The 20,228-nt window shown below is 38.7% G+C and overlaps 1 protein-coding gene across 2 annotated transcripts; it reads right to left on the bottom strand.

Moving 5' to 3' along the window:
• Positions 1-515: 515 nt before the first annotated feature.
• LOC142994674 (CD48 antigen-like) lies at positions 516-19,244 on the bottom strand. Of its 2 annotated transcripts, none has more exons than XM_076145485.1 (6): positions 18,398-19,244; positions 17,312-17,614; positions 3,674-3,976; positions 2,113-2,388; positions 1,836-1,965; positions 516-626 (listed from the first exon to the last, which is right to left on the bottom strand). In XM_076145485.1, the coding sequence occupies exons 1-6, from the start codon at positions 18,429-18,431 to the stop codon at positions 596-598; spliced, it is 1,077 nt and encodes a 358-aa protein (XP_076001600.1). In that variant the 5' UTR covers positions 18,432-19,244; the 3' UTR covers positions 516-595. The 2 variants fall into 2 exon arrangements, with proteins under 2 accessions (XP_076001600.1, XP_076001602.1); XM_076145487.1 differs by lacking the exons at positions 17,312-17,614; positions 18,398-19,244 and adding exons at positions 4,359-4,661; positions 6,441-7,271.
• Between the last annotated feature and the right edge of the window lie 984 nt (positions 19,245-20,228).

Here is a 20,228-nt window from a genome sequence, read left to right as displayed (position 1 = left end):
AAGCTGTTGATCCTAATGTTTCACAGGAGTAAGTAGGGCTCTGTCCTGGATGTTCCTGGTTCCCATGGTTTTGACTCTGGTTGCTATCATCCTATTCGTCAGTGTAAAGAATGAGGACAAATGAACTGTGAATGCTGCACCCTCAGCTGTGCACTCTGACTGCTACACTTCATTATGAGAACTTGTTTGGTTGTGTGGATATGCATCAAATTTACCCTTTAATAGTCTCACCAAGAAAAATAACGTTGTTTTACGTCCTTAGGCAATAATAAATACAAATAAGGAATTTGCTTTGCGTCCAATAATAATCATAATCATAATATTATAAGTGAATAACACTCAGTGTCTTCATGTGAGGTTTATAGTGTTTCGTAAGGACATAGTCCATGAGTTCAGTTTTACTCGAGTTTTGTGATGAATTTACACACTGATGTTTTTTTCTGCTTGAATAACATGAGGCCCTGTGGACCCATCAGCATATAAATCACATTAAGATAAGACAAGATAAGATTTTTTTTATTTGTCAATTCAATGAATTCATATGCATTCACATACAATCACACACGGTGTTGGGGCTCAGGCTGACTGCATCTCTTCATACATAATCAACTTCAGTGAAGTTCATCCTACAGATTGAAAAAAACAAAAGAAGATATCAGAAATCATTCATCGAAATAAAGAAACACACACAGACAAGCACTTGCAAGGCTGCTCCTGGCCCAACAACGGAATTAAAGGCCACAGCTGAAGGCCGATATTGTGTGTAGTGATGTAGCACAAAATATTTCAACGTGTAAATCTGACTCCATAGATTAACACAGAGTTAAACAGTAACAGTGTCACCTGACCCTCTGTCTACTGGGAAAGAAGATTTACTCCCTATTCATTTGGCACAATGACACATGTGATTTTTTCTGTCACACACTCAGTCACAACACACAGTCTGTCTGTCTGGCTCCAAAAGTGCATTGTGAGTGACACACATTTATTCGAAATACATTTAGCTTTGAACATTTTGACTTGTCATGTTACTTCAATCAAACTGTAAATTGTATATAATCAATAATTAAATGTATTGAATTTATTCTCCCATATCTTTCTACCTGTATCTACCTGGATTGGCCAGGTGCTCATGCTCCGCAAAATAGCATGCTATCTTAATGCTAAGAAAGAATGATAAAATGCAAAAAATCGAATTCATTGTATTTTTTGTTGTACCCTGAGAAGTAGTAGTAGTGGTTCATGAACTATTTCTCTATTTAGCTATCAGTAGCACAGAAGGAGAAAGAGGGTGCCTTAGGAGCCACTGCCTTAGGAGGCAGTGGCTCAGTGGGTAGTGCTTCCGCTTGGTAACCAGAGGGTCGCCGGTTTGAGCCCCTGCCGAGGTGCCCCTGAGCAAGGCACCGAACCCTCAATTGCTCCCCCCTCTGCGAAGGGTGGTAATGTAATGTAAGTCGCTTTGGATAAAAGCGTCTGCCAAATGATCGTAATGTAATGAGGGTAATTGTTTGTAGTATCTGCTCTTTAAACAGGACTTTCATTTGTACGTGTGTCTTTCTGTTTTTGTTTGTCTTCACCTTGTTTACCACATTAATACTCTTACAGTTAGAGTTAGAGAGAGACAGATGGCTGAAACAGCTCCAACACAAGTGTGACGCATTCTGGAATGTACCAATGTATGCATCCAAATAACCCTTTAAAAGTCTCACCAAGAAAAATAACATTGTTTAAGGTCCTCAGGCAATAATAAATACAAAAAAAGGGATTTGCCATTTTGACTGTCAAAAAGCTCTAATTAATGAGAAAACAGATGATTCACAAATGATTATTCCCACCTGTTGTGAGTCTTTCTTTGTGTTCTTCCTCTGCACTTTTTCATGACAAACATCCAGGTGATGAGAGAGGCGATGGTGAGAATGATCAAAGCGGAAATCAGGATCAACCCAACGTGTCCGTGATCAAAACCTGTCAAACAGATTTATAGTGGATATTAGTAACACATTTGAACTTTATGTCCATATCCCATTACTCTTCCAAAATGCACAACAGTCTTGTTCAAATAGTTAAATGACTTCTACTTACTTAAGATAACAGTGACAGAATGAGCCTTACCTTTCTCTTCTGTGTTGTCTTGTCCACAGGACACTGTGGCGTTGACTGAAATAAACTTTTCCTCTGCAGGGTTTGCAGCCACACATTTAAAAGTAGAGTTAAAGTCCTGCTTGTGTAGAGTGAGCGACAGAGAGAGATCAGAGCTGATCTGGTTCACTCTCTCCTCTCCTCTGTACCACAGCAGTGTTGTCTCATCACCTTTCTCCACTAAACACACCAAGGTGCAGCTGTCAGCGCTCACAGCTGAAGCCTTCACTGTAGGCTGCTGGACACACTCTGCAGAGGAATACAGACAGGTTGAGACAATTTATAGGCTCGTCCCAAAGATTTTATCCTGGCTTTGACAAATATCTTCATAGTTGTTTTGGTTAAACTAGTAATAAATACATTTTGCTTGCATCTGCTATATGGTTTGTGTTGGAAAGTAACCCTTTTTCGTTGGGTGATACTTTGTAGGTAGTAGTCATATGTGTCGCAGTTACTCAGTCAGTACGTTTACATGACCTCAGTATTTTCCTTACAGCAATTAAAGGCAAAAATGTGATTATCAGTGTGTGTTAGCTGTGTGCATGGACAGAATCAACAGGATTATGGCAGTAAAGTAAACATGATATGTTGCATAATGGTAGTATGAGGTAAGGCCTATTTTAGACAATAAAAATATTTACATACTTGAATAAATTGACTCAAAAAGTTCAAAGCGTCATCATAGCTATATGTTCTGAGCTATTGAATCCACCTCCAACTGTTCTAAAAATCTGAATATGTGACAGTGTCAAATTAATATGTGTAAATTCACAGTGTCCCATAAATCAGGTACTTTCAGACTTACTGCTTTGTAAATAGTAAATACTCATGTCCAGTAACCACCTGAAGACTGTAGACAAACATTAGATATGGACAGACTGGAGGAAGGAATCTATGATATAGGAGTGTATAGATTTTAGGGAATTGCTACGATATGTTGTATGTAAGTAATTATAATCAAATCTTTAACTGAATCAAAGGTTTAAATCCCAGTTATACATTCTATAGGCTGAATCTGAACCTGTACAGACTCCTAAATCAAAAGTTCAGGGTTCAGTTAATTGTCACGGCACAATGTGAATTCTGAACCCTTAAACCTCTAATGCTGAAAAAGTTGATAATCTTGCGTGAACTACAGTCAAAGTTCTACTGTCTGTTCTGAACTCTTTGCAACAAATTCGTCTTTCTAGCATGTACAGTTCATTTTTTGTTTATTTTGTTTAGGTCTGTCAGTTCTCAGTGAGTGAATCTTGGTGAAGTTCATACTGATGATTTCAAATGTGGCTAATTGAACAGAAACTCTCAAGCTGCAGTCCAGTGAGGATTTTTCTTTGTCCAGCAAACTTTTCGGCTCTACCATGAAATCATCAATTTGACATGAAACCACAAATAACAAAACCTGACTTTGAAAAAGTAACATTGAACAAATGACAGCATGGTTGTACAGTTGTTTGCACAATGTGAACACATGAATGCAGTTAGGACAGTTTCCTCCATCACAGTGGTCAACAATGGGAGAATGAATGTCACTTACCGTACACACTCAGTTTATATGAGAATAAAAAGACATTTCCTTTTTTAGAGTCAATATGATAAATCCCTGAGTCGTTTTTCTGCAGGTCTGTGAGTGTGAGGAGTCCAGTGCTGTTGTTCCACAGAAGCCTGTTTCTGAAATTTTCCTCAAAGATGTCAATTTTCCTAATTCTAAAATAAGCAATGTTCTTCCTTCCATATAAGAGGAATCCCAGCTCCATAACAGGGTCAGGCAGGGTGATGGATCCTCCTTCAGTGGCTGTCAGGTTGTCCTTTATTTCCAGAGTAGCAGATGAGCTCATCACTGTAAAACATGAAGGAACACAACAGTCACAACAGAGTCAAAACCCCTGACAGAGACCTGAACATTCAAGAAGAGGTCAGAACCCTACAGGGATTCCCACACATGCATCAAACTATCTTGGTGTAGTTCATACTGATGATTTCAAATGTGGCTAATTGAACAGTAACTCTCAAGCTGCAGTCCAGTGAGGATTTTTCTTCTATACCATGAAATCATCAATTTGACATGAAACTACAAATAACAAAACCTGACTTTGAAAAAGTAACATTGAACAAATGACAGCATGGTTGTACAGTTGTTTGCACAATGTGAACACATGAATGCAGTTAGAACAGTTTCCTCCATCACAGTGGTCAACAATGGGAGAATGAATGTCACTTACCGTACACACTGAGTTTATATGAGACAGTAAAAAGATTTCCTTTTTTAGATTGAATCCCATAAATCCCTGAGTCATTTTTCTGCAGGTCTGTGAGTGTGAGGAGTCCAATGCTGCTGTTCCACAGAAGTCTGTTTCTGAAACTTTTCTCATAGATATCAATGTCCTCATTTTTCAATTGAGCAAGGACCTCCCCTCCATATAAGAGGAATCCCAGCTCCATAACAGGGGCAGGCAGGGTGATGGATCCTCCTTCAGTGGCTGTCAGGTTCTCCTTTATTTCCAGAGTATCAAATGAGCTCATCACTGTAAAACATGAAGGAACACTACAGTCACAACAGAGTCAAATCCACTGACAGAGACCTGAGCATTCAAGAAGAGGTCAGAACCCCACAGGGACAGAACTCGCTTGTATTTTGTTAACGTTTAACGTGATCAATGTGAGGCAAATAGTGAGTGATAGCAGGTGAAGAGGGTGAGCAGGGAATGGTTACATCCTACACATGCTCCAAACTATTTGATGCCAAAATGCCCATGGTTGAAGGTGGCCTGTACAGAGTTGAACTGTGATGAAATGTTGTGATGTGAAGAAGAAAATTGGGAGAGAAATGAAATCCTTCCAGGGAATCACTGCATGAAATACGCGCATTGTTGATTGGAAAGATAGAAGACACTAACAGACACTTCCCTCCAACTTCCACAGCTGGAAATAGCTATCAGATGATCTGACAGGCACAATGTTTAAATTATATATTTGCATAATGAGGCCTCTAATGGGAGTCAAAGATTGGATCATAGATTAGTACTCAGCATGCCACACTAAACACTATACTAGACACATACTAGACTTTAGTAAACTGTATTAAAAGAAGTTTATAGATCTTGTAGTGATTGGTGCATTTATATTCTGGTTTAGTTTTCAAGCATGTTGCACTATCTTACTTGGTGCAACCTAACTGCAGCTTGCAGAAGTTTCATTTGTTGTTCTCCCATTGCCCACACATGACACAACTTTTGTGTTACTCCACTTCTATACAGTCCCCGCAGGAAATTGCAAACGGAATGACTGATGATTCATTTAAGGTCAGGTGCCACAATCCAGATTTCCTCAGTCTTAATCAAAATGCTTTTACAGATTACTATCAAAATTCTTCATCTTAGGGTCTGTACTCTTCAAGGTCTCCCCTTTCACAGATGTCCTTCTGGAAAGCTCTTTTCCACTGTCAGTCATTGGCCATCAATGCCAGTGCTGCATCCACTGGCAGCCAGTTTCATCAAATGCAAACAGTTTCTCTGCCATTTAAGTCTCAAGGTAGAACAGCAGGCATTGTAGTAACCAGTAGTCCAGAGAGTCTATCTGTCATTCTAGGATAAACTTTACAACTGCCAAAATGTTCAGTTTGTTGCTGCAAGGCCTGTTTTAAATAATATTTGTTTCAGCCCCTTTCGCACATAGATCATAAGATAAAGGTTAAACGTTTCATGCAACATTGGCAATATCCAGTATTCACAGCCGTTTCCCGTTTTCTGTGCTTATTCACTACATGACACAGGGAGTTAGACGGGGCAAGGGACAGAGCGGGACGACCCGTGACCGATTCATGTGAAATGCACTTTAAATGAAGCTGGATTTGATCTGACTTCACTCACAAATTCCAAATTCATTTCAGTGTCATGACTGTATGTTGTTGATATATAACATATATAACATATATAACATATATAACATATAACATATATAACATATAGTTATGGATAAAAATCGTGATGTGTCCAATGTGGGGTAATGACAATATTTCGTTTTTGGACACTTTCAATTTTATTTATTTTTATTATTTATACAAATTCAAACTCACAAATCTCCATGACTAAAGATACATATGGCTGCTCACAACCATGTGGACAGTGTTGGGGTTTAACAAAAATCATACATACACACATACGACGATGAATATAACTTTTCATATAAAGCCTGTTTTTATCGTCTAATTACGTCAGTGTAGTATTTGCTTTACATGGTTACGCTTTTCCACTAGGACCTATCTGGTAATGAACTATTTCATCTCTGAAGTATGTGTAACTCACCCATGAAGAAGATAAGACTCCTCATCTTATCCATCACATAAATAAAGAGGTGATCATGTTGTGTTTATGATGGTTGATCTTCAACAGAATCGAAGTTGGAACAAAATAAGACAAAGGAGCCCTTGTTCAAACACAAAGCAGATATCTGCGTCAATTTAAATTAAAAATATAAATCCCCAGTCCGATTGAAAATAAACTCCTCGCTCATCAATTTAAAAATATCCTAAAGGAAACGACAGTCAGAGAACTTCTGTTAAACGGCAAAAGCGTCGCGTCAAGATTTGGGAACGCCCAGCCAGACCCGTTTGATTAGAATGCTACAAATGCTGGCAGAGTGCTCTTAATTACACAAACTGCGATTGTTGGGATGCATTATTCAATATTAGCACTTCTTTTTTCATCATTTATGATTCAGTTTCTGTTTTCCTCTGTTTCCTCTTTTCTCTGTGTGGGTTTGTCTGGACTTGTTCATCTTCCCTTCTCTCCCTTATTGTCTCCCAACAGTCACATGATCCACAGACAGAAATCCCCTGCAGCCCTGCTCCACAAATGTTCCACCTAAAAAAGGGGTTTGCCCTCAAACTACAACCCAAACAATCGAAAACGAAATGTCCCAACAACTGAGATTTTATCACAATGCTGAAAATGCAAGGTCTAAGTGTAAGACCCAGTCAGTTCAGTCTTTATTATCCAGATCCTTCATCCAGATAATTAGATAACATGATAATGCACAAATGACATGCTCACAACACACTGAATGGAGGATTTCCTTTTCTTGCTTCCCACTCTGGCAACAACAACAACAACTCTGTCACAAGCAGTCAGTGAGGAGGAATTAGTTCACAACAACTGTCCAGAAATTAATACAGTTAACTGAATCAGAGTTGTGACTTGAAAGGGAAACATGTCATTGCACAAAATGTTTTTGCTATGTATTGAATCACTGCTAAAGAGCCCCAGAGCAAAGAGGAAGGATGGGCTTCAGTAGTGTGAAGACTCACCTAGAGACCCAGTCACACTGAGGACCTGTTGATGAAAGCTGTACGTGCAAATCCTGTGACTGGATCTCAGGGTCCAGTTAAAGGAGAAGATGGACAATGGAAATATGACCAAAGAGGCAAGCAAGTGGAAGGTAAAGAAAGTGGAGCATTAAATAAGCAGTCAGCCTGAGGGTAAAATATGATTCTATCATAATATATACGTATAAAGAGTATATATTCTCATTACATGATCATACCCAGTTTGCATATTGTGCACTTTGAACCCCTTCGTAACTGTTGTTATGTATTCTTGCATGTTTTTTGCACTAGAGTTGAATCTCTCAATCTCCTACTGCTACTGTTTCACACAAAAATCCCTTGTGATAAATAAAGTGCTATCTCATCTCATCTCATCTCACCTTATCATATCTGATCTGATCTTATCTTAAAGCTGAGGTGATTGTAAAACCTCTTATGAACCTGCTTAAATTCCTCTGTTGTGTTTCTGATCATTTATGCTAAATGTATTTATTTTTTATAAAAAGGGGTGATAAGTGTAACTAAATCACACAACAGGTTTCGGAGAAATATATCCTACCACCTTTTCTCTAATGAACACTTGAAATTCAAAATGTAACAACAATAAACTTCAGTTTTAAATAACATTATACTGAGTTTGTTGGAGCGCAGCTCTTTTCTGTGAGACTGTATTGACAACATTTTGAAGACTTTTTAAAGACATTCTCATGCACGAAAGGAAACCCATAAACCCCCTTCCTGTGACATTTGAATGCAAGTGAGAGACGAGAACTAACTGTCCATCTATAGCTGAACGTTTAACCACAGGTCACATCAGAAACAGCATCAGCCCACTGAAACCAGTCACTGTTCACAGAAGCAATTTCCACCACCACAGAAAGATTCTACTCACTAGTTTCACCTCCAAACTGCACACGAAGAACTGTGATCTTACTAGATGCGTTTTATGTTTGTACTATGTGTACATAGTGTCTATAGTGTGTCAACGTTTATTTTTCCAGGCGAGGACAATTTTTACAATAGCAGCGAGGGGAAACACACAGCCTTTATGTCTCCACTGTATTGACTTTAGCTGGATGGTGCGATATGAAGATGTGGAGTTATAGAATGCATCATGAGTAACTGAACGCTATTTAAATGAATGAACACACAAAAAGCAAACATTATTATGAAATGAAACTACCAACTCAAGCCTGATGTTAGATCACATGTTTAACCAAGGACCACCCATTAGGATCCAAACCTCTACCAAGACCCTCAGCATAGTTCAGGGCATACATGACGCTTTGACACTTGATTGATCATATTTTTCTTTTCTGCTTTCTCCTTTACTGGGCGGTGGGCAGCAGTAGCTCAGTCGGTACAGATTCCGCTTGGGAACCGGAAGGTGGCCGGTTCGAGTCCTTTATGGACCAAGTAAGTGGACTGGTAGTTGGTGAGTTGCCAGTTTGCCTCCAGGGCACTGCCGAGGTGCCCCTGAGCAAGGCACCGAACCCCCAACTGCTCCAGGGCACCGAATAATGGCTGCCCTGAGATAATTGGAAGTCGCTTTGGATAAAAGCGTCTGCTAAATAACCGTAATGTAATGTAATGTACTGGTATGACCATGTCTGTTACTGACTGTGGTGGTGTTTTGTTCCGCTCTGATCTCGTGAAGCTTATCAGGAGCTTCCACTTCAGGAAGCACCATCTTTCAGATTGTCAGAGAGAACAGAGGCTGCTGCTTTTTCAAACTTTGGTTAGTCTTGTTCACACTCAGCAAATGTGAGAGTGACTTAACTTTACTTTGTTGGTTTACAGTGATAAATGTGATAGTTTGGAAATAATTCTGACCTTTGCAAACCTTTGAATGATTTGATGAACGCGAGCGCCTCCTCCTGTCCTCCCTCTGATAATGTTTGTTCACTTCTGGCCACGAGACACTGCACTCATAACAATCACAAAAACATCCAACATATGATTTTGCTTAAAGTTGGACATCTTTTATTGCTACCAAAGTCTATCTGCACATGGTTTATCAGATATGAGCTGTAGTAAGTTATGCTGGATCTCCTAATCGTGCTCAAACATCGACCCACACACAACTCAAAACTCTGATATAGCTTTGAACAGTGACACAGTTTACTAACACATAAGTTACACAAAACACAAGGAGAAACATGAGACAGTACCAACTTTATTTCTTCAACCTCATGTGAGAACTAACAATCAAGTTACACAAGGGCAGGAAGTGAAGTTAAATGAAAGAAGAAAGAAATTATACAAAATACAACAGGAAATGAAAACAAAACAGGATCAAGGCACTGTGTTTCTGGCTGATGTAACCTTTTACATTGAAAATACCACTGCAGTTAACTGACGTGTTGTCATGACAACAACTCCTGTAAGTAGTTCACAATTAAAGCTCCTGGCAAGTGAGTGAACACAGTCACTTTGTGAACCTGACAGAGATTTACTGAGAGGAAGTAGAATGTTGCTGATTTGGAGTCTAAAGGTTCATAAAGGACAATAAGAAAATAAGAAAATGGAAATCTGAAGATGTTCCTTTTAGAATTATTTCATTATCTCTCAACTTTATAATCTGCAGGCACTGAAGCAGGAAAATCACTTCTTAAACAGATTGATAAAATACAAGTCAAACTATTAAAATGCTGCAGTTGGTGTCTGCCCTCAAACAGTGGGCAAACACACAACGTCTGCTCAGAAGTGACAGGAAGAGGTTTCAGGTTTGTTTGTGTCATGTACATGACAAGAATCTAAATGTATCAGAGGCCTGATCACGTCTCAAACTCTGACATCAACCATGGAGCTTCACATGAGGACCGTCATCATTTTATCAGGTAAATATTCCCTCAAAGTCATCATAGTCATAAAAGTAACTTATGAATGTAAATGATCATAGAAGGCTCTGAACTGATTTAGTTTGAAAGAATTCTGTAAACGAAAAAAAACTAAAACACGAGGAGCATTTCTGAAAATCCCAAGTGACTGCATGCTGAGGATGTGAAAGTCTGTAATACAGGAAAACATGAAGACTTTCAAACTACATTCAATATTAGATGATGATCTTTTCCATCGTATATTTAATATTGAGGCAAGCATTTGACATGAGAGTGTGCATAGAGTTATGGGATGGGAGATCGTTTTTATACAGAAAGAGGGGGAAAAGGAGAGAGAGACAGAGAAAAGAAAGAAGGTTGTATATTTGTTATTCTTATTGTTGTTTAACTTTTTTAGAAGAGAGGCAGAGAGCCAGAGGGAAAGAGAGAAAGGAGAACTTAGATCCTGTGGCAAAATAGGCAATATATTTTTTAAGTAAATTGAAACAGAAAAAGCAGAAAGCCACGGCCGCCAAAGGTTGTGAGAACATGGCACAGTAGTGTAGACACAGATGATGATCAACAGAACATGTGTTATGTTTGCCAGCTGTCAGATTTTACAGCTGGCCAGGACAACAACAAAAGCTGATTGATTTATTATTTGATTTATTGTCATTTGTTGTTATATCCAGTTTAATATATTTAGCAGTGGTTGTATGTTTTTTGAATTTATATTTGAGATGTTATGGGGGAGAAGTGGCCTCCGACTTTGTCTGAATGGCTGTATTACAAGAAATCGACTTGCGACAATGATCAAACTTAGTCCTGTCCCTATGAACCTGCGGGGTTCCGAACTCTTGAATGCTCAGGTCTCTGTCAGTGGTTTTGACTCTGTTGTGACTGTTGTGTTCCTTCATGTTTTACAGTGATGAGCTTGTTTGTTACTCTGGAAATAAAGGAGAACCTGGCAGCCACTGAAGGAGGATCCATCACCCTGCCTGACCCTGTTGTGGAGCTGGGATTCCTCTCATATGGAAGGAAGACCATTGCTTATTGGAAAAATAGGGAAATTGACATCTTGGAGAAAAATTTCAGAAACAGACTTCTGTGGAACAGCAGCACTGGACTCATCACACTCACAGACCTGCAGAAAAATGACTCAGGGATTTATAACATTGACTCTAAAAGAGGAAATGTTTTTTCCCTCTCATATAAACTGAGTGTGTACGGTAAGCTCATTCTCCCATTGTTGACCACTGTGATGGAGGAAACTGTCCTAACTGCATTCATGTGTTCACATTGTGCAATGAGAACTATAACCATGCTGTCATTTATCATCAGTTTAGTTACTTTTACTAATTTTTGATTTATTACATTTAGTTTAATTAAAATTGATACATTCAAGCTTGTTTTGACAGTAGCTTAGTCGTCACTTTAACAAAACTATGTTCAGCGTGAGCATTGATTTTATTATACAGGCTAAAAGTGCCAATTTACCTGTTATTGAGTGATTTTCACAGGTGAAGTTTTCATATATGATGCTGCAAATGATGCTGTGTATTAGTGATAGAAACACAAAAATTACAAAATATTCGTTGTGTCTTCAAATCCTTTTGTTTACGCCAGTGAAAATATCTTATTATACAAATAAATAGTGAATTCATTTAATCCCCTTTACAAAGCAGAGGAACTTCAAACTTTAAAACTATTCTTGAATTAATTTTCACGTCATCATTTCTTTCACACTTCTTCTGTAAATGATGGGTAATATATTAGATAAAACAACCTTCAGTGGCATGAAAGCTTTAACACAATAATCTGACTTGATAACCCCCTTCCGAAAAATAAAGCTATAAACAGCGATCAAAATCCAGCGGTGACACCTGGTGGAAAAATGACATACTGCAATAAAAATAGAATCTGAAACTCTGGACCAGTTATAGCAAAAACAATATAATTTACAAATATCTTAATTGATGTTCCTCTGTCTGTTTTTGCCTTTCTGTCCTCTGCAGAGTGTGTCCAGCAGCCTGCAGTGAAGGCTTCTGCTGTGAGCACTGACAGCTGCACCTTGGTGTGTTTAGTGGAGAAAGGTGACGAGACAACGCTGCTGTGGTAAAGAAGAGAGGAGAGAGTGAACCAGAGCAGCTCTGATCTCTCTCTGTCGCTCACTCTACACAAGCAGGACTTCAGCTCTACTTTTAAATGTGTGGCTGCAAACCCTGCAGAGGAGAAGTCTGTTTCAGTCAATGCTGCAGTGTTCTGTAGACAAAACAACACACCAAAGAAAAGTAAGGCTCATTCACATTTAAGTCTCTTATTTACCAATTGAATCCCTTGATTCTCACCGTGTGTTCACGCTGTTGATCCTAATGTTTTACAGGAGGGAGTAAAGCTCTGTCCTGGATGTTCCTGGTTCCCATGGTTTTGATTCTGGTTGCTATTATCCTATTCATCAGCTGTGCCTGAAAGTAACCAGCAAATACAGCTGCCAGATTCATTTAATTTGCCTTTTAAATGACCTTACATTAAGTCACACAGCCATTAAAGTTGCACAGCTTGAAGTTTTAGTTTTGTGTTTTAGCGTAAGGTGAGATGTGAACCTGACAGCGGGTAATCAACACTTTTGTGATTGACACATGATCTGTCGGAGCACAATGGAACACGGCTGGACCAGGGAACCTAAACCTGCTTGACACAGAACAGTTAAAGAGCTAAGATATTAACTTCATGTGTCTGGAAGATCGCAGACTCAGCCATTACACAGAGGAGGCCTTTATTCCTGTGTGGGGTTTGCTGACTTAAATCAGCCAATACTGTTTCAAAAGTCAGCATTGTATTTCCCAAGTATTTGTTTTCAAGCTGTCACATAACAATGCATCACACCATCTGAGTGAAAAAATAAATCCTCAAAAAAACAAACAAGTGTAAATAATGGGAGCTATGTATAAAGTGCAGTGGTTGTTCTCATTGTGGGTCTCACCTCTTATGCTGCCTCTTCCCTGTGTCCTTGCCCCTCTGTGTGTTCCAAGTTAACCACTTGTCACAGTTCTCAGTAGATTTGGTTATGATGGATCTGTCACTGTCATGTGGCACACTATTAGCTTTGAGGGCAACTTTCTAATACATTAACAACTATTTTAAACAGCACAGTGTAACCTTTTGTAATGCTGTCCTATGTCTTTTTTTGCTGAATTATTTTGGAATTGCTGGGTCAGATCTCTTTATAAGATAAGATAAGACTTTAACTTGAAATTTGTCTCGCATCCCCTCTTAGATATCACACACACAAACACATGCATTACAGAGGGGGGCAGGGCAGCCATTCTATGGCAGTTGGGGCTTTGGTGCCTTGCCCTGGTTGCCAGGCAATCTGGCAACTCACCAGCTGCCAGCTGCCAGTCCACTTTGTAGGTCCACACAGGTGACTTGAACCGGCTTCCCTCTGGTTCCCAGCCGAGTCCGCTATGGACTGAGCTACTGCCGCCCCCTCAATGATGTAAACAGACGGCACCATAACAGTCATGTCAATCTTCTTGCTGTGTGTTCAAGCTGTTGATCCTAATGTTTCACAGGAGTAAGTTGGGCTCTGTCCTGGATGTTCCTGGTTCCCATGGTTTTGACTCTGGTTGCTATCATCCTATTCGTCAGTGTAAAGAATGAGGACAAATGAACTGTGAATGCTGCACCCTCAGCTGTGCACTCTGACTGCTACACTTCATTATGAGAACTTGTTTGGTTGTGTGGATATGCATCAAATTTACCCTTTAATAGTCTCACCAAGAAAAATAACGTTGTTTTACGTCCTTAGGCAATAATAAATACAAATAAGGAATTTGCTTTGCGTCCAATAATAATCATAATCATAATATTATAAGTGAATAACACTCAGTGTCTTCATGTGAGGTTTATAGTGTTTCGTAAGGACATAGTCCATGAGTTCAGTTTTACTCGAGTTTTGTGATGAATTTACACACTGATGTTTTTTTCTGCTTGAATAACATGAGGCCCTGTGGACCCATCAGCATATAAATCACATTAAGATAAGACAAGATAAGATTTTTTTTATTTGTCAATTCAATGAATTCATATGCATTCACATACAATCACACACGGTGTTGGGGCTCAGACTGACTGCATCTCTTCATACATAATCAACTTCAGTGAAGTTCATCCTACAGATTGTTAAACAAAAGAAGATATCAGAAATCATTCATCGAAATAAAGAAACACACACAGACAAGCACTTGCAAGGCTGCTCTTGGCCCAACAACGGAATTAAAGGCCACAGCTGAAGGCCGATATTGTGTGTAGTGATGTAGCACAAAATATTTCAATGTGTAAATCTGACTCCATAGATTAACACATAGTTAAACAGTAACAGTGTCACCTGACCCTCTGTATACTGGGAAAGAAGATTTACTCTTTTTACTTTTTTTCTGTCACACACTCAGTCACAACACACAGTCTGACTGCCTGGCTCCAAAAGTGCATTGTGAGTGACACACATTTATTCGAATACATTTAGCTTTGAACATTTTGACTTGTCATGTTACTTCAATCAAACTGTAAATTGTATATAATCAATAATTAAATGTATTGAATTTAACCTCCCATTTCTTTCTACCTGTATCTACCTGGATTGGGCAGGTGCTCATGCTCACACAAGACAATGCAATAGTGTTGATTTCAACCAAATGCAACATTCAAATGAAGATGCATGCCAGCTGTTTATGCTCACAACTTCATTACAGGATGATAGTAATGCTAATGTAGCACAGCAACATAGCATGCTATCTTAATGCTAAGAAAGAATGATAAAATGCAAAAAATCGAATTCATTGTATTTTTTGTTGTCCCCTGAGAAGTAGTAGTAGTGGTTCATGAACTATTTCTCTATTTAGCTATCAGTAGCACAGAAGGAGAAAGAGGGTAATTGTTTGTAGTATCTGCTCTGTAAAAAGGACTTTTTGGACTGTTTTTGTTTGTCTTCACCTTGTTTACCACATTAATACTCTTACAGTTAGAGTTAGAGAGAGACAGAAGGCTGAAACAGCTCCAACACAAGTGTGACGCATTCTGGAATGTACCAATGTATGCATCCAATTAACCCTTTAATAGTCTCACCAAGAAAAATAACATTGTTTAAGGTCCTCAGGCAATAATAAATACAAATAAGGGATTTGACATTTTGACTGTCAAAAACAGATAATTCACAAATGATTATTCCCACCTGTTGTGAGTCTTTCTTTGTGTTCTTCCTCTGCACTTTTTCATGACAAACATCCCGGTGATGAGAGAGGCGATGGTGAGAATGATCAAAGCAGAAATCAGGATTAACCCTACATGTCCGTGATCAAAACCTGTCAAACAGATTTATAGTGGATATTAGTAACACATTTGAACTTTATGTCCATATCCCATTATTCTTTCTAAATGCACAACAATCTTCTTAATATGACTCCTACTAACTTAAGTGGCAGAATGAGCCTTACCTTTCTCTTCTGTGTTGTTTTGTCCACAGAGCACTGCGGCATTGACTGAAACAAACTTTTCCTCTGCAGGGTTTGCAGCCACACATTTAAAAGTAGAGTTAAAGTCCTGCTTGTGTAGAGTGAGCGACAGAGAGAGATCAGAGCTGCTCTGGTTCACTCTCTCCTCTCCTCTGTACCACAGCAGTGTTGTCTCATCACCTTTCTCCACTAAACACACCAAGGTGCAGCTGTCAGCGCTCACAGCAGAAGCCTTTACTGCAGGCTGCTGGACACACTCTGCAGAGGAATACAGACAGGTTGAGAAAATTTATAGGCTCGTCCAAAAGATTTGATCATGGCTTTGACAAATATCTTCATAGTTGTTTTGGTTAAACTAGTTTAACTACTACTTAACTACTTTTTCGTAGGGTGATACTTTGTAGGTAGTAGTCATATGTCTGACCTTTACTCAGTCAGTACGTTTACATGACCTCAGTATTTTCCTTACAGCAATTAAAGGAAAAAATGTGATTGTCAGTGTGTGTAAGCTGTGTGCATGGACAGAATCAACAGGATTATGTCAGTAAAGTAAACATGATATGTTGCATAAAGGTAGTATGCGGTGAGGCCTATTTTAGACAATAAAAATATTTACATACTTGAATAAATTGACTCAATAAGTTCAAAGCGTCATCATAGCTATATGTTCTGAGCTATTGAATCCACCTCCAACTGTTCTAAAAATCTGAATATGTGATAGTGTCAAATTAATATGTGTGAATTCACAGTAATGCCCCATAAATCAGGTACTTTCAGACTTACTGCTTTGTAAATAGTAAATACTTGCCAGTAACAACCTGAAGACTGTAGACAAACATTAGATATGGACAGACTGGAGGAAGGAATCTATGATAAAGGAGTGTTTAGATTTTATGGCCATTGTTACGATATGTTGTATGAAGTAATTATAATCAAATCTTTAAGCTAAAAGGGGATAACTGAATCAAAGTTTGAAATCCCAGTTACACATTCTATAGGCTGAATCTGAACCTGTACAGACTCCTATATCAGAAGTTCAGGGTTCAGTTAATTGTCACGGCACAATGTGAATTCTGAACCCTTAAACCTCTAATGCTGAAAAAGTTGATAATCTTGCGTGAACTGCAGTCTAGGTTCTACTGTTCTGAAGTCTTTGCAACAAATTCTTTTTTCTAGCATGTACAGTTCATTTTTTGTTTATTTTGTTTAGGTCTGTCAGTTCTCAATGAGTGAATCTTGGTGTAGTTCATACTGATGATTTCAAATGTGGCTAATTGAACAGTAACTCTCAAGCTGCAGTCCAGTGAGGATTTTTCTTTGTCCAGCAAACTTTTCTTCTATACCATGAAATCATCAATTTGACATGAAACTACAAATAACAAAACTTGACTTTGAAAAAGTAACATTGAACAAATGACAGCATGGTTGTACAGTTGTTTGCACAATGTGAACACATGAATGCAGTTAGGACAGTTTCCTCCATCACAGTGGTCAACAATGGGAGAATGAATGTCACTTACCGTACACACTCAGTTTATATGAGAATAAAAAAACATTTCCTCTTTTAGAGTCAATATCATAAATCCCTGAGTCGTTTTTCTGCAGGTCTGTGAGTGTGAGGAGTCCAGTGCTGCTGTTCCACAGAAGCCTGTTTCTGAAATTTTCCTCCAAGATGTCAATTTCCCTATTTTTCAAATAAGCAATGTTCGTCCTTCCATATGAGAGGAATCCCAGCTCCACAACAGGGTCAGGCAGGGTGATGGATCCTCCTTCAGTGGCTGTCAGGTTGTCCTTTATTTCCAGAGTAGCAGATGAGATCATCACTGTAAAACATGAAGGAACACAACAGTCACAACAGAGTCAAAACCCCTGACAGAGACCTGAACATTCAAGAACAGGTCAGAACCCTACAGGGATTCCCACACATGCATCAAACTATTAAATGCCTTTGCAAAAATGCCCACAGTTGAAGGTGGCCTGCCATCACAGTTCATAGAGTTCAATGAAATGTTGTGATGTGAAGAAGAAAATTGGGAGAGAATGTAAACCCTTCCAGGGAATCACTGCATGAAATACGTATTCACAACCGTCTCCCGTTTTTTGTGCTTATTCACAACATGACACAGGAGGTTAGACGGGGCAAGGGACAGAGTGAGGCGACCCGTGACCGATTCATGTGAAATGCACTTTAAATGAAGCTGGATTTAAACTGACTTCACTCACAAATTCCAAATTAATTTCAGTGTCATGACTGTATGTTGTTGATATATAACATATATAACATATAACATATAGTTATGGATAAAAATCGTGATGTGTCCAATGTGGGGTAATGACAATATTTCTATTTTTATTATTTATACAAATTCAAACTCACAAATCTCCATGACTAAAGATACATATGGCTGCTCACAACCATGTGGACAGTGTTGGGGTTTAACAAAAATCATACATACACACATACGACGATGAATATAACTTTTCATATAAAGCCTGTTTTTATCGTCTAATTACGTCAGTGTAGTATTTGCTTTACATGGTTACGCTTTTCCACTAGGACCTATCTGGTAATGAACTATTTCATCTCTGAAGTATGTGTAACTCACCCATGAAGAAGATAAGACTCCTCATCTTATCCATCACATAAATAAAGAGGTGATCATGTTGTGTTTATGATGGTTGATCTTCAACAGAATCGAAGTTGTAACAAAATAAGACAAAGGAGCCCTTGTTCAAACACAAAGCAGATATCTGCGTCAATTTAAATTAAAAAAATAAATCCCCAGTCCGATTGAAAATAAACTCCTCGCTCATCAATTTAAAAATATCCTAAAGGAAACGACAGTCAGAGAACTTCTGTTAAACGGCAAAAGCGTCGCGTCAAGATTTGGGAACGCCCAGCCAGACCCGTTTGATTAGAATGCTACAAATGCTGGCAGAGTGCTCTTAATTACACAAACTGCGATTGTTGGGATGCATTATTCAATATTAGCACTTCTTTTTTCATCATTTATGATTCAGTTTCTGTTTTCCTCTGTTTCCTCTTTTCTCTGTGTGGGTTTGTCTGGACTTGTTCATCTTCCCTTCTCTCCCTTATTGTCTCCCAACAGTCACATGATCCACAGACAGAAATCCCCTGCAGCCCTGCTCCACAAATGTTCCACCTAAAAAAGGGGTTTGCCCTCAAACTACAACCCAAACAATCGAAAACGAAAATGTCCCAACAACTGAGATTTTATCACAATGCTGAAAATGCAAGGTCTAAGTGTAAGACCCAGTCAGTTCAGTCTTTATTATCCAGATCCTTCATCCAGATAATTAGATAACATGATAATGCACAAATGACATGCTCACAACACACTGAATGGAGGATTTCCTTTTCTTGCTTCCCACTCTGGCAACAACAACAACAACTCTGTCACAAGCAGCCAGTGAGGAGGAATTAGTTCACAACAACTGTCCAGAAATTAATACAGTTAACTGAATCAGAGTTGTGACTTGAAAGGGAAACATGTCATTGCACAAAATGTATTTGCTATGTATTGAATCACTGCTGAAGAGCCCCAGAGCAAAGAGGAAGGATGGGCTTCAGTAGTGTGAAGACTCACCTAGAGACCCAGTCACACTGAGGACCTGTTGATGAAAGCTGTACGTGCAAATCCTGTGACTGGATCTCAGGGTCCAGTTAAAGGAGAAGATGGACAATGGAAATATGACCAAAGAGTCAAGCAAGTGGAAGGTAAAGAAAGTGGAGCATTAAATAAGCAGTCAGCCTGAGGGTAAAATATGATTCTATCATAATATATACGTATAAAGAGTATATATTCTCATTACATGATCATACCCAGTTTGCATATTGTGCACTTTGAACCCCTTCGTAACTGTTGTTATGTATTCTTGCATGTTTTTTGCACTAGAGTTGAATCTCTCAATCTCCTACTGCTACTGTTTCACACAAAAATCCCTTGTGATAAATAAAGTGCTATCTCATCTCATCTCATCTCACCTTATCATATCTGATCTGATCTTATCTTAAAGCTGAGGTGATTGTAAAACCTCTTATGAACCTGCTTAAATTCCTCTGTTGTGTTTCTGATCATTTATGCTAAATGTATTTATTTTTTATAAAAAGGGGTGATAAGTGTAACTAAATCACACAACAGGTTTCGGAGAAATATATCCTACCACCTTTTCTCTAATGAACACTTGAAATTCAAAATGTAACAACAATAAACTTCAGTTTTAAATAACATTATACTGAGTTTGTTGGAGCGCAGCTCTTTTCTGTGAGACTGTATTGACAACATTTTGAAGACTTTTTAAAGACATTCTCATGCACGAAAGGAAACCCATAAACCCCCTTCCTGTGACATTTGAATGCAAGTGAGAGACGAGAACTAACTGTCCATCTATAGCTGAACGTTTAACCACAGGTCA

The sequence above is a fragment of the Genypterus blacodes genome, unplaced genomic scaffold, assembly GCF_046128005.1.
Source record: "Genypterus blacodes isolate CSIRO-AG114 ecotype Tasmania unplaced genomic scaffold, CSIRO-AGI_Gbla_v1 ptg000030l_1, whole genome shotgun sequence".
Lineage (NCBI taxonomy): Eukaryota > Metazoa > Chordata > Actinopteri > Ophidiiformes > Ophidiidae > Genypterus > Genypterus blacodes.
Note: the sequence above shows the minus strand (reverse complement) of the source record. Positions and strands in the feature narration are given on the sequence as shown.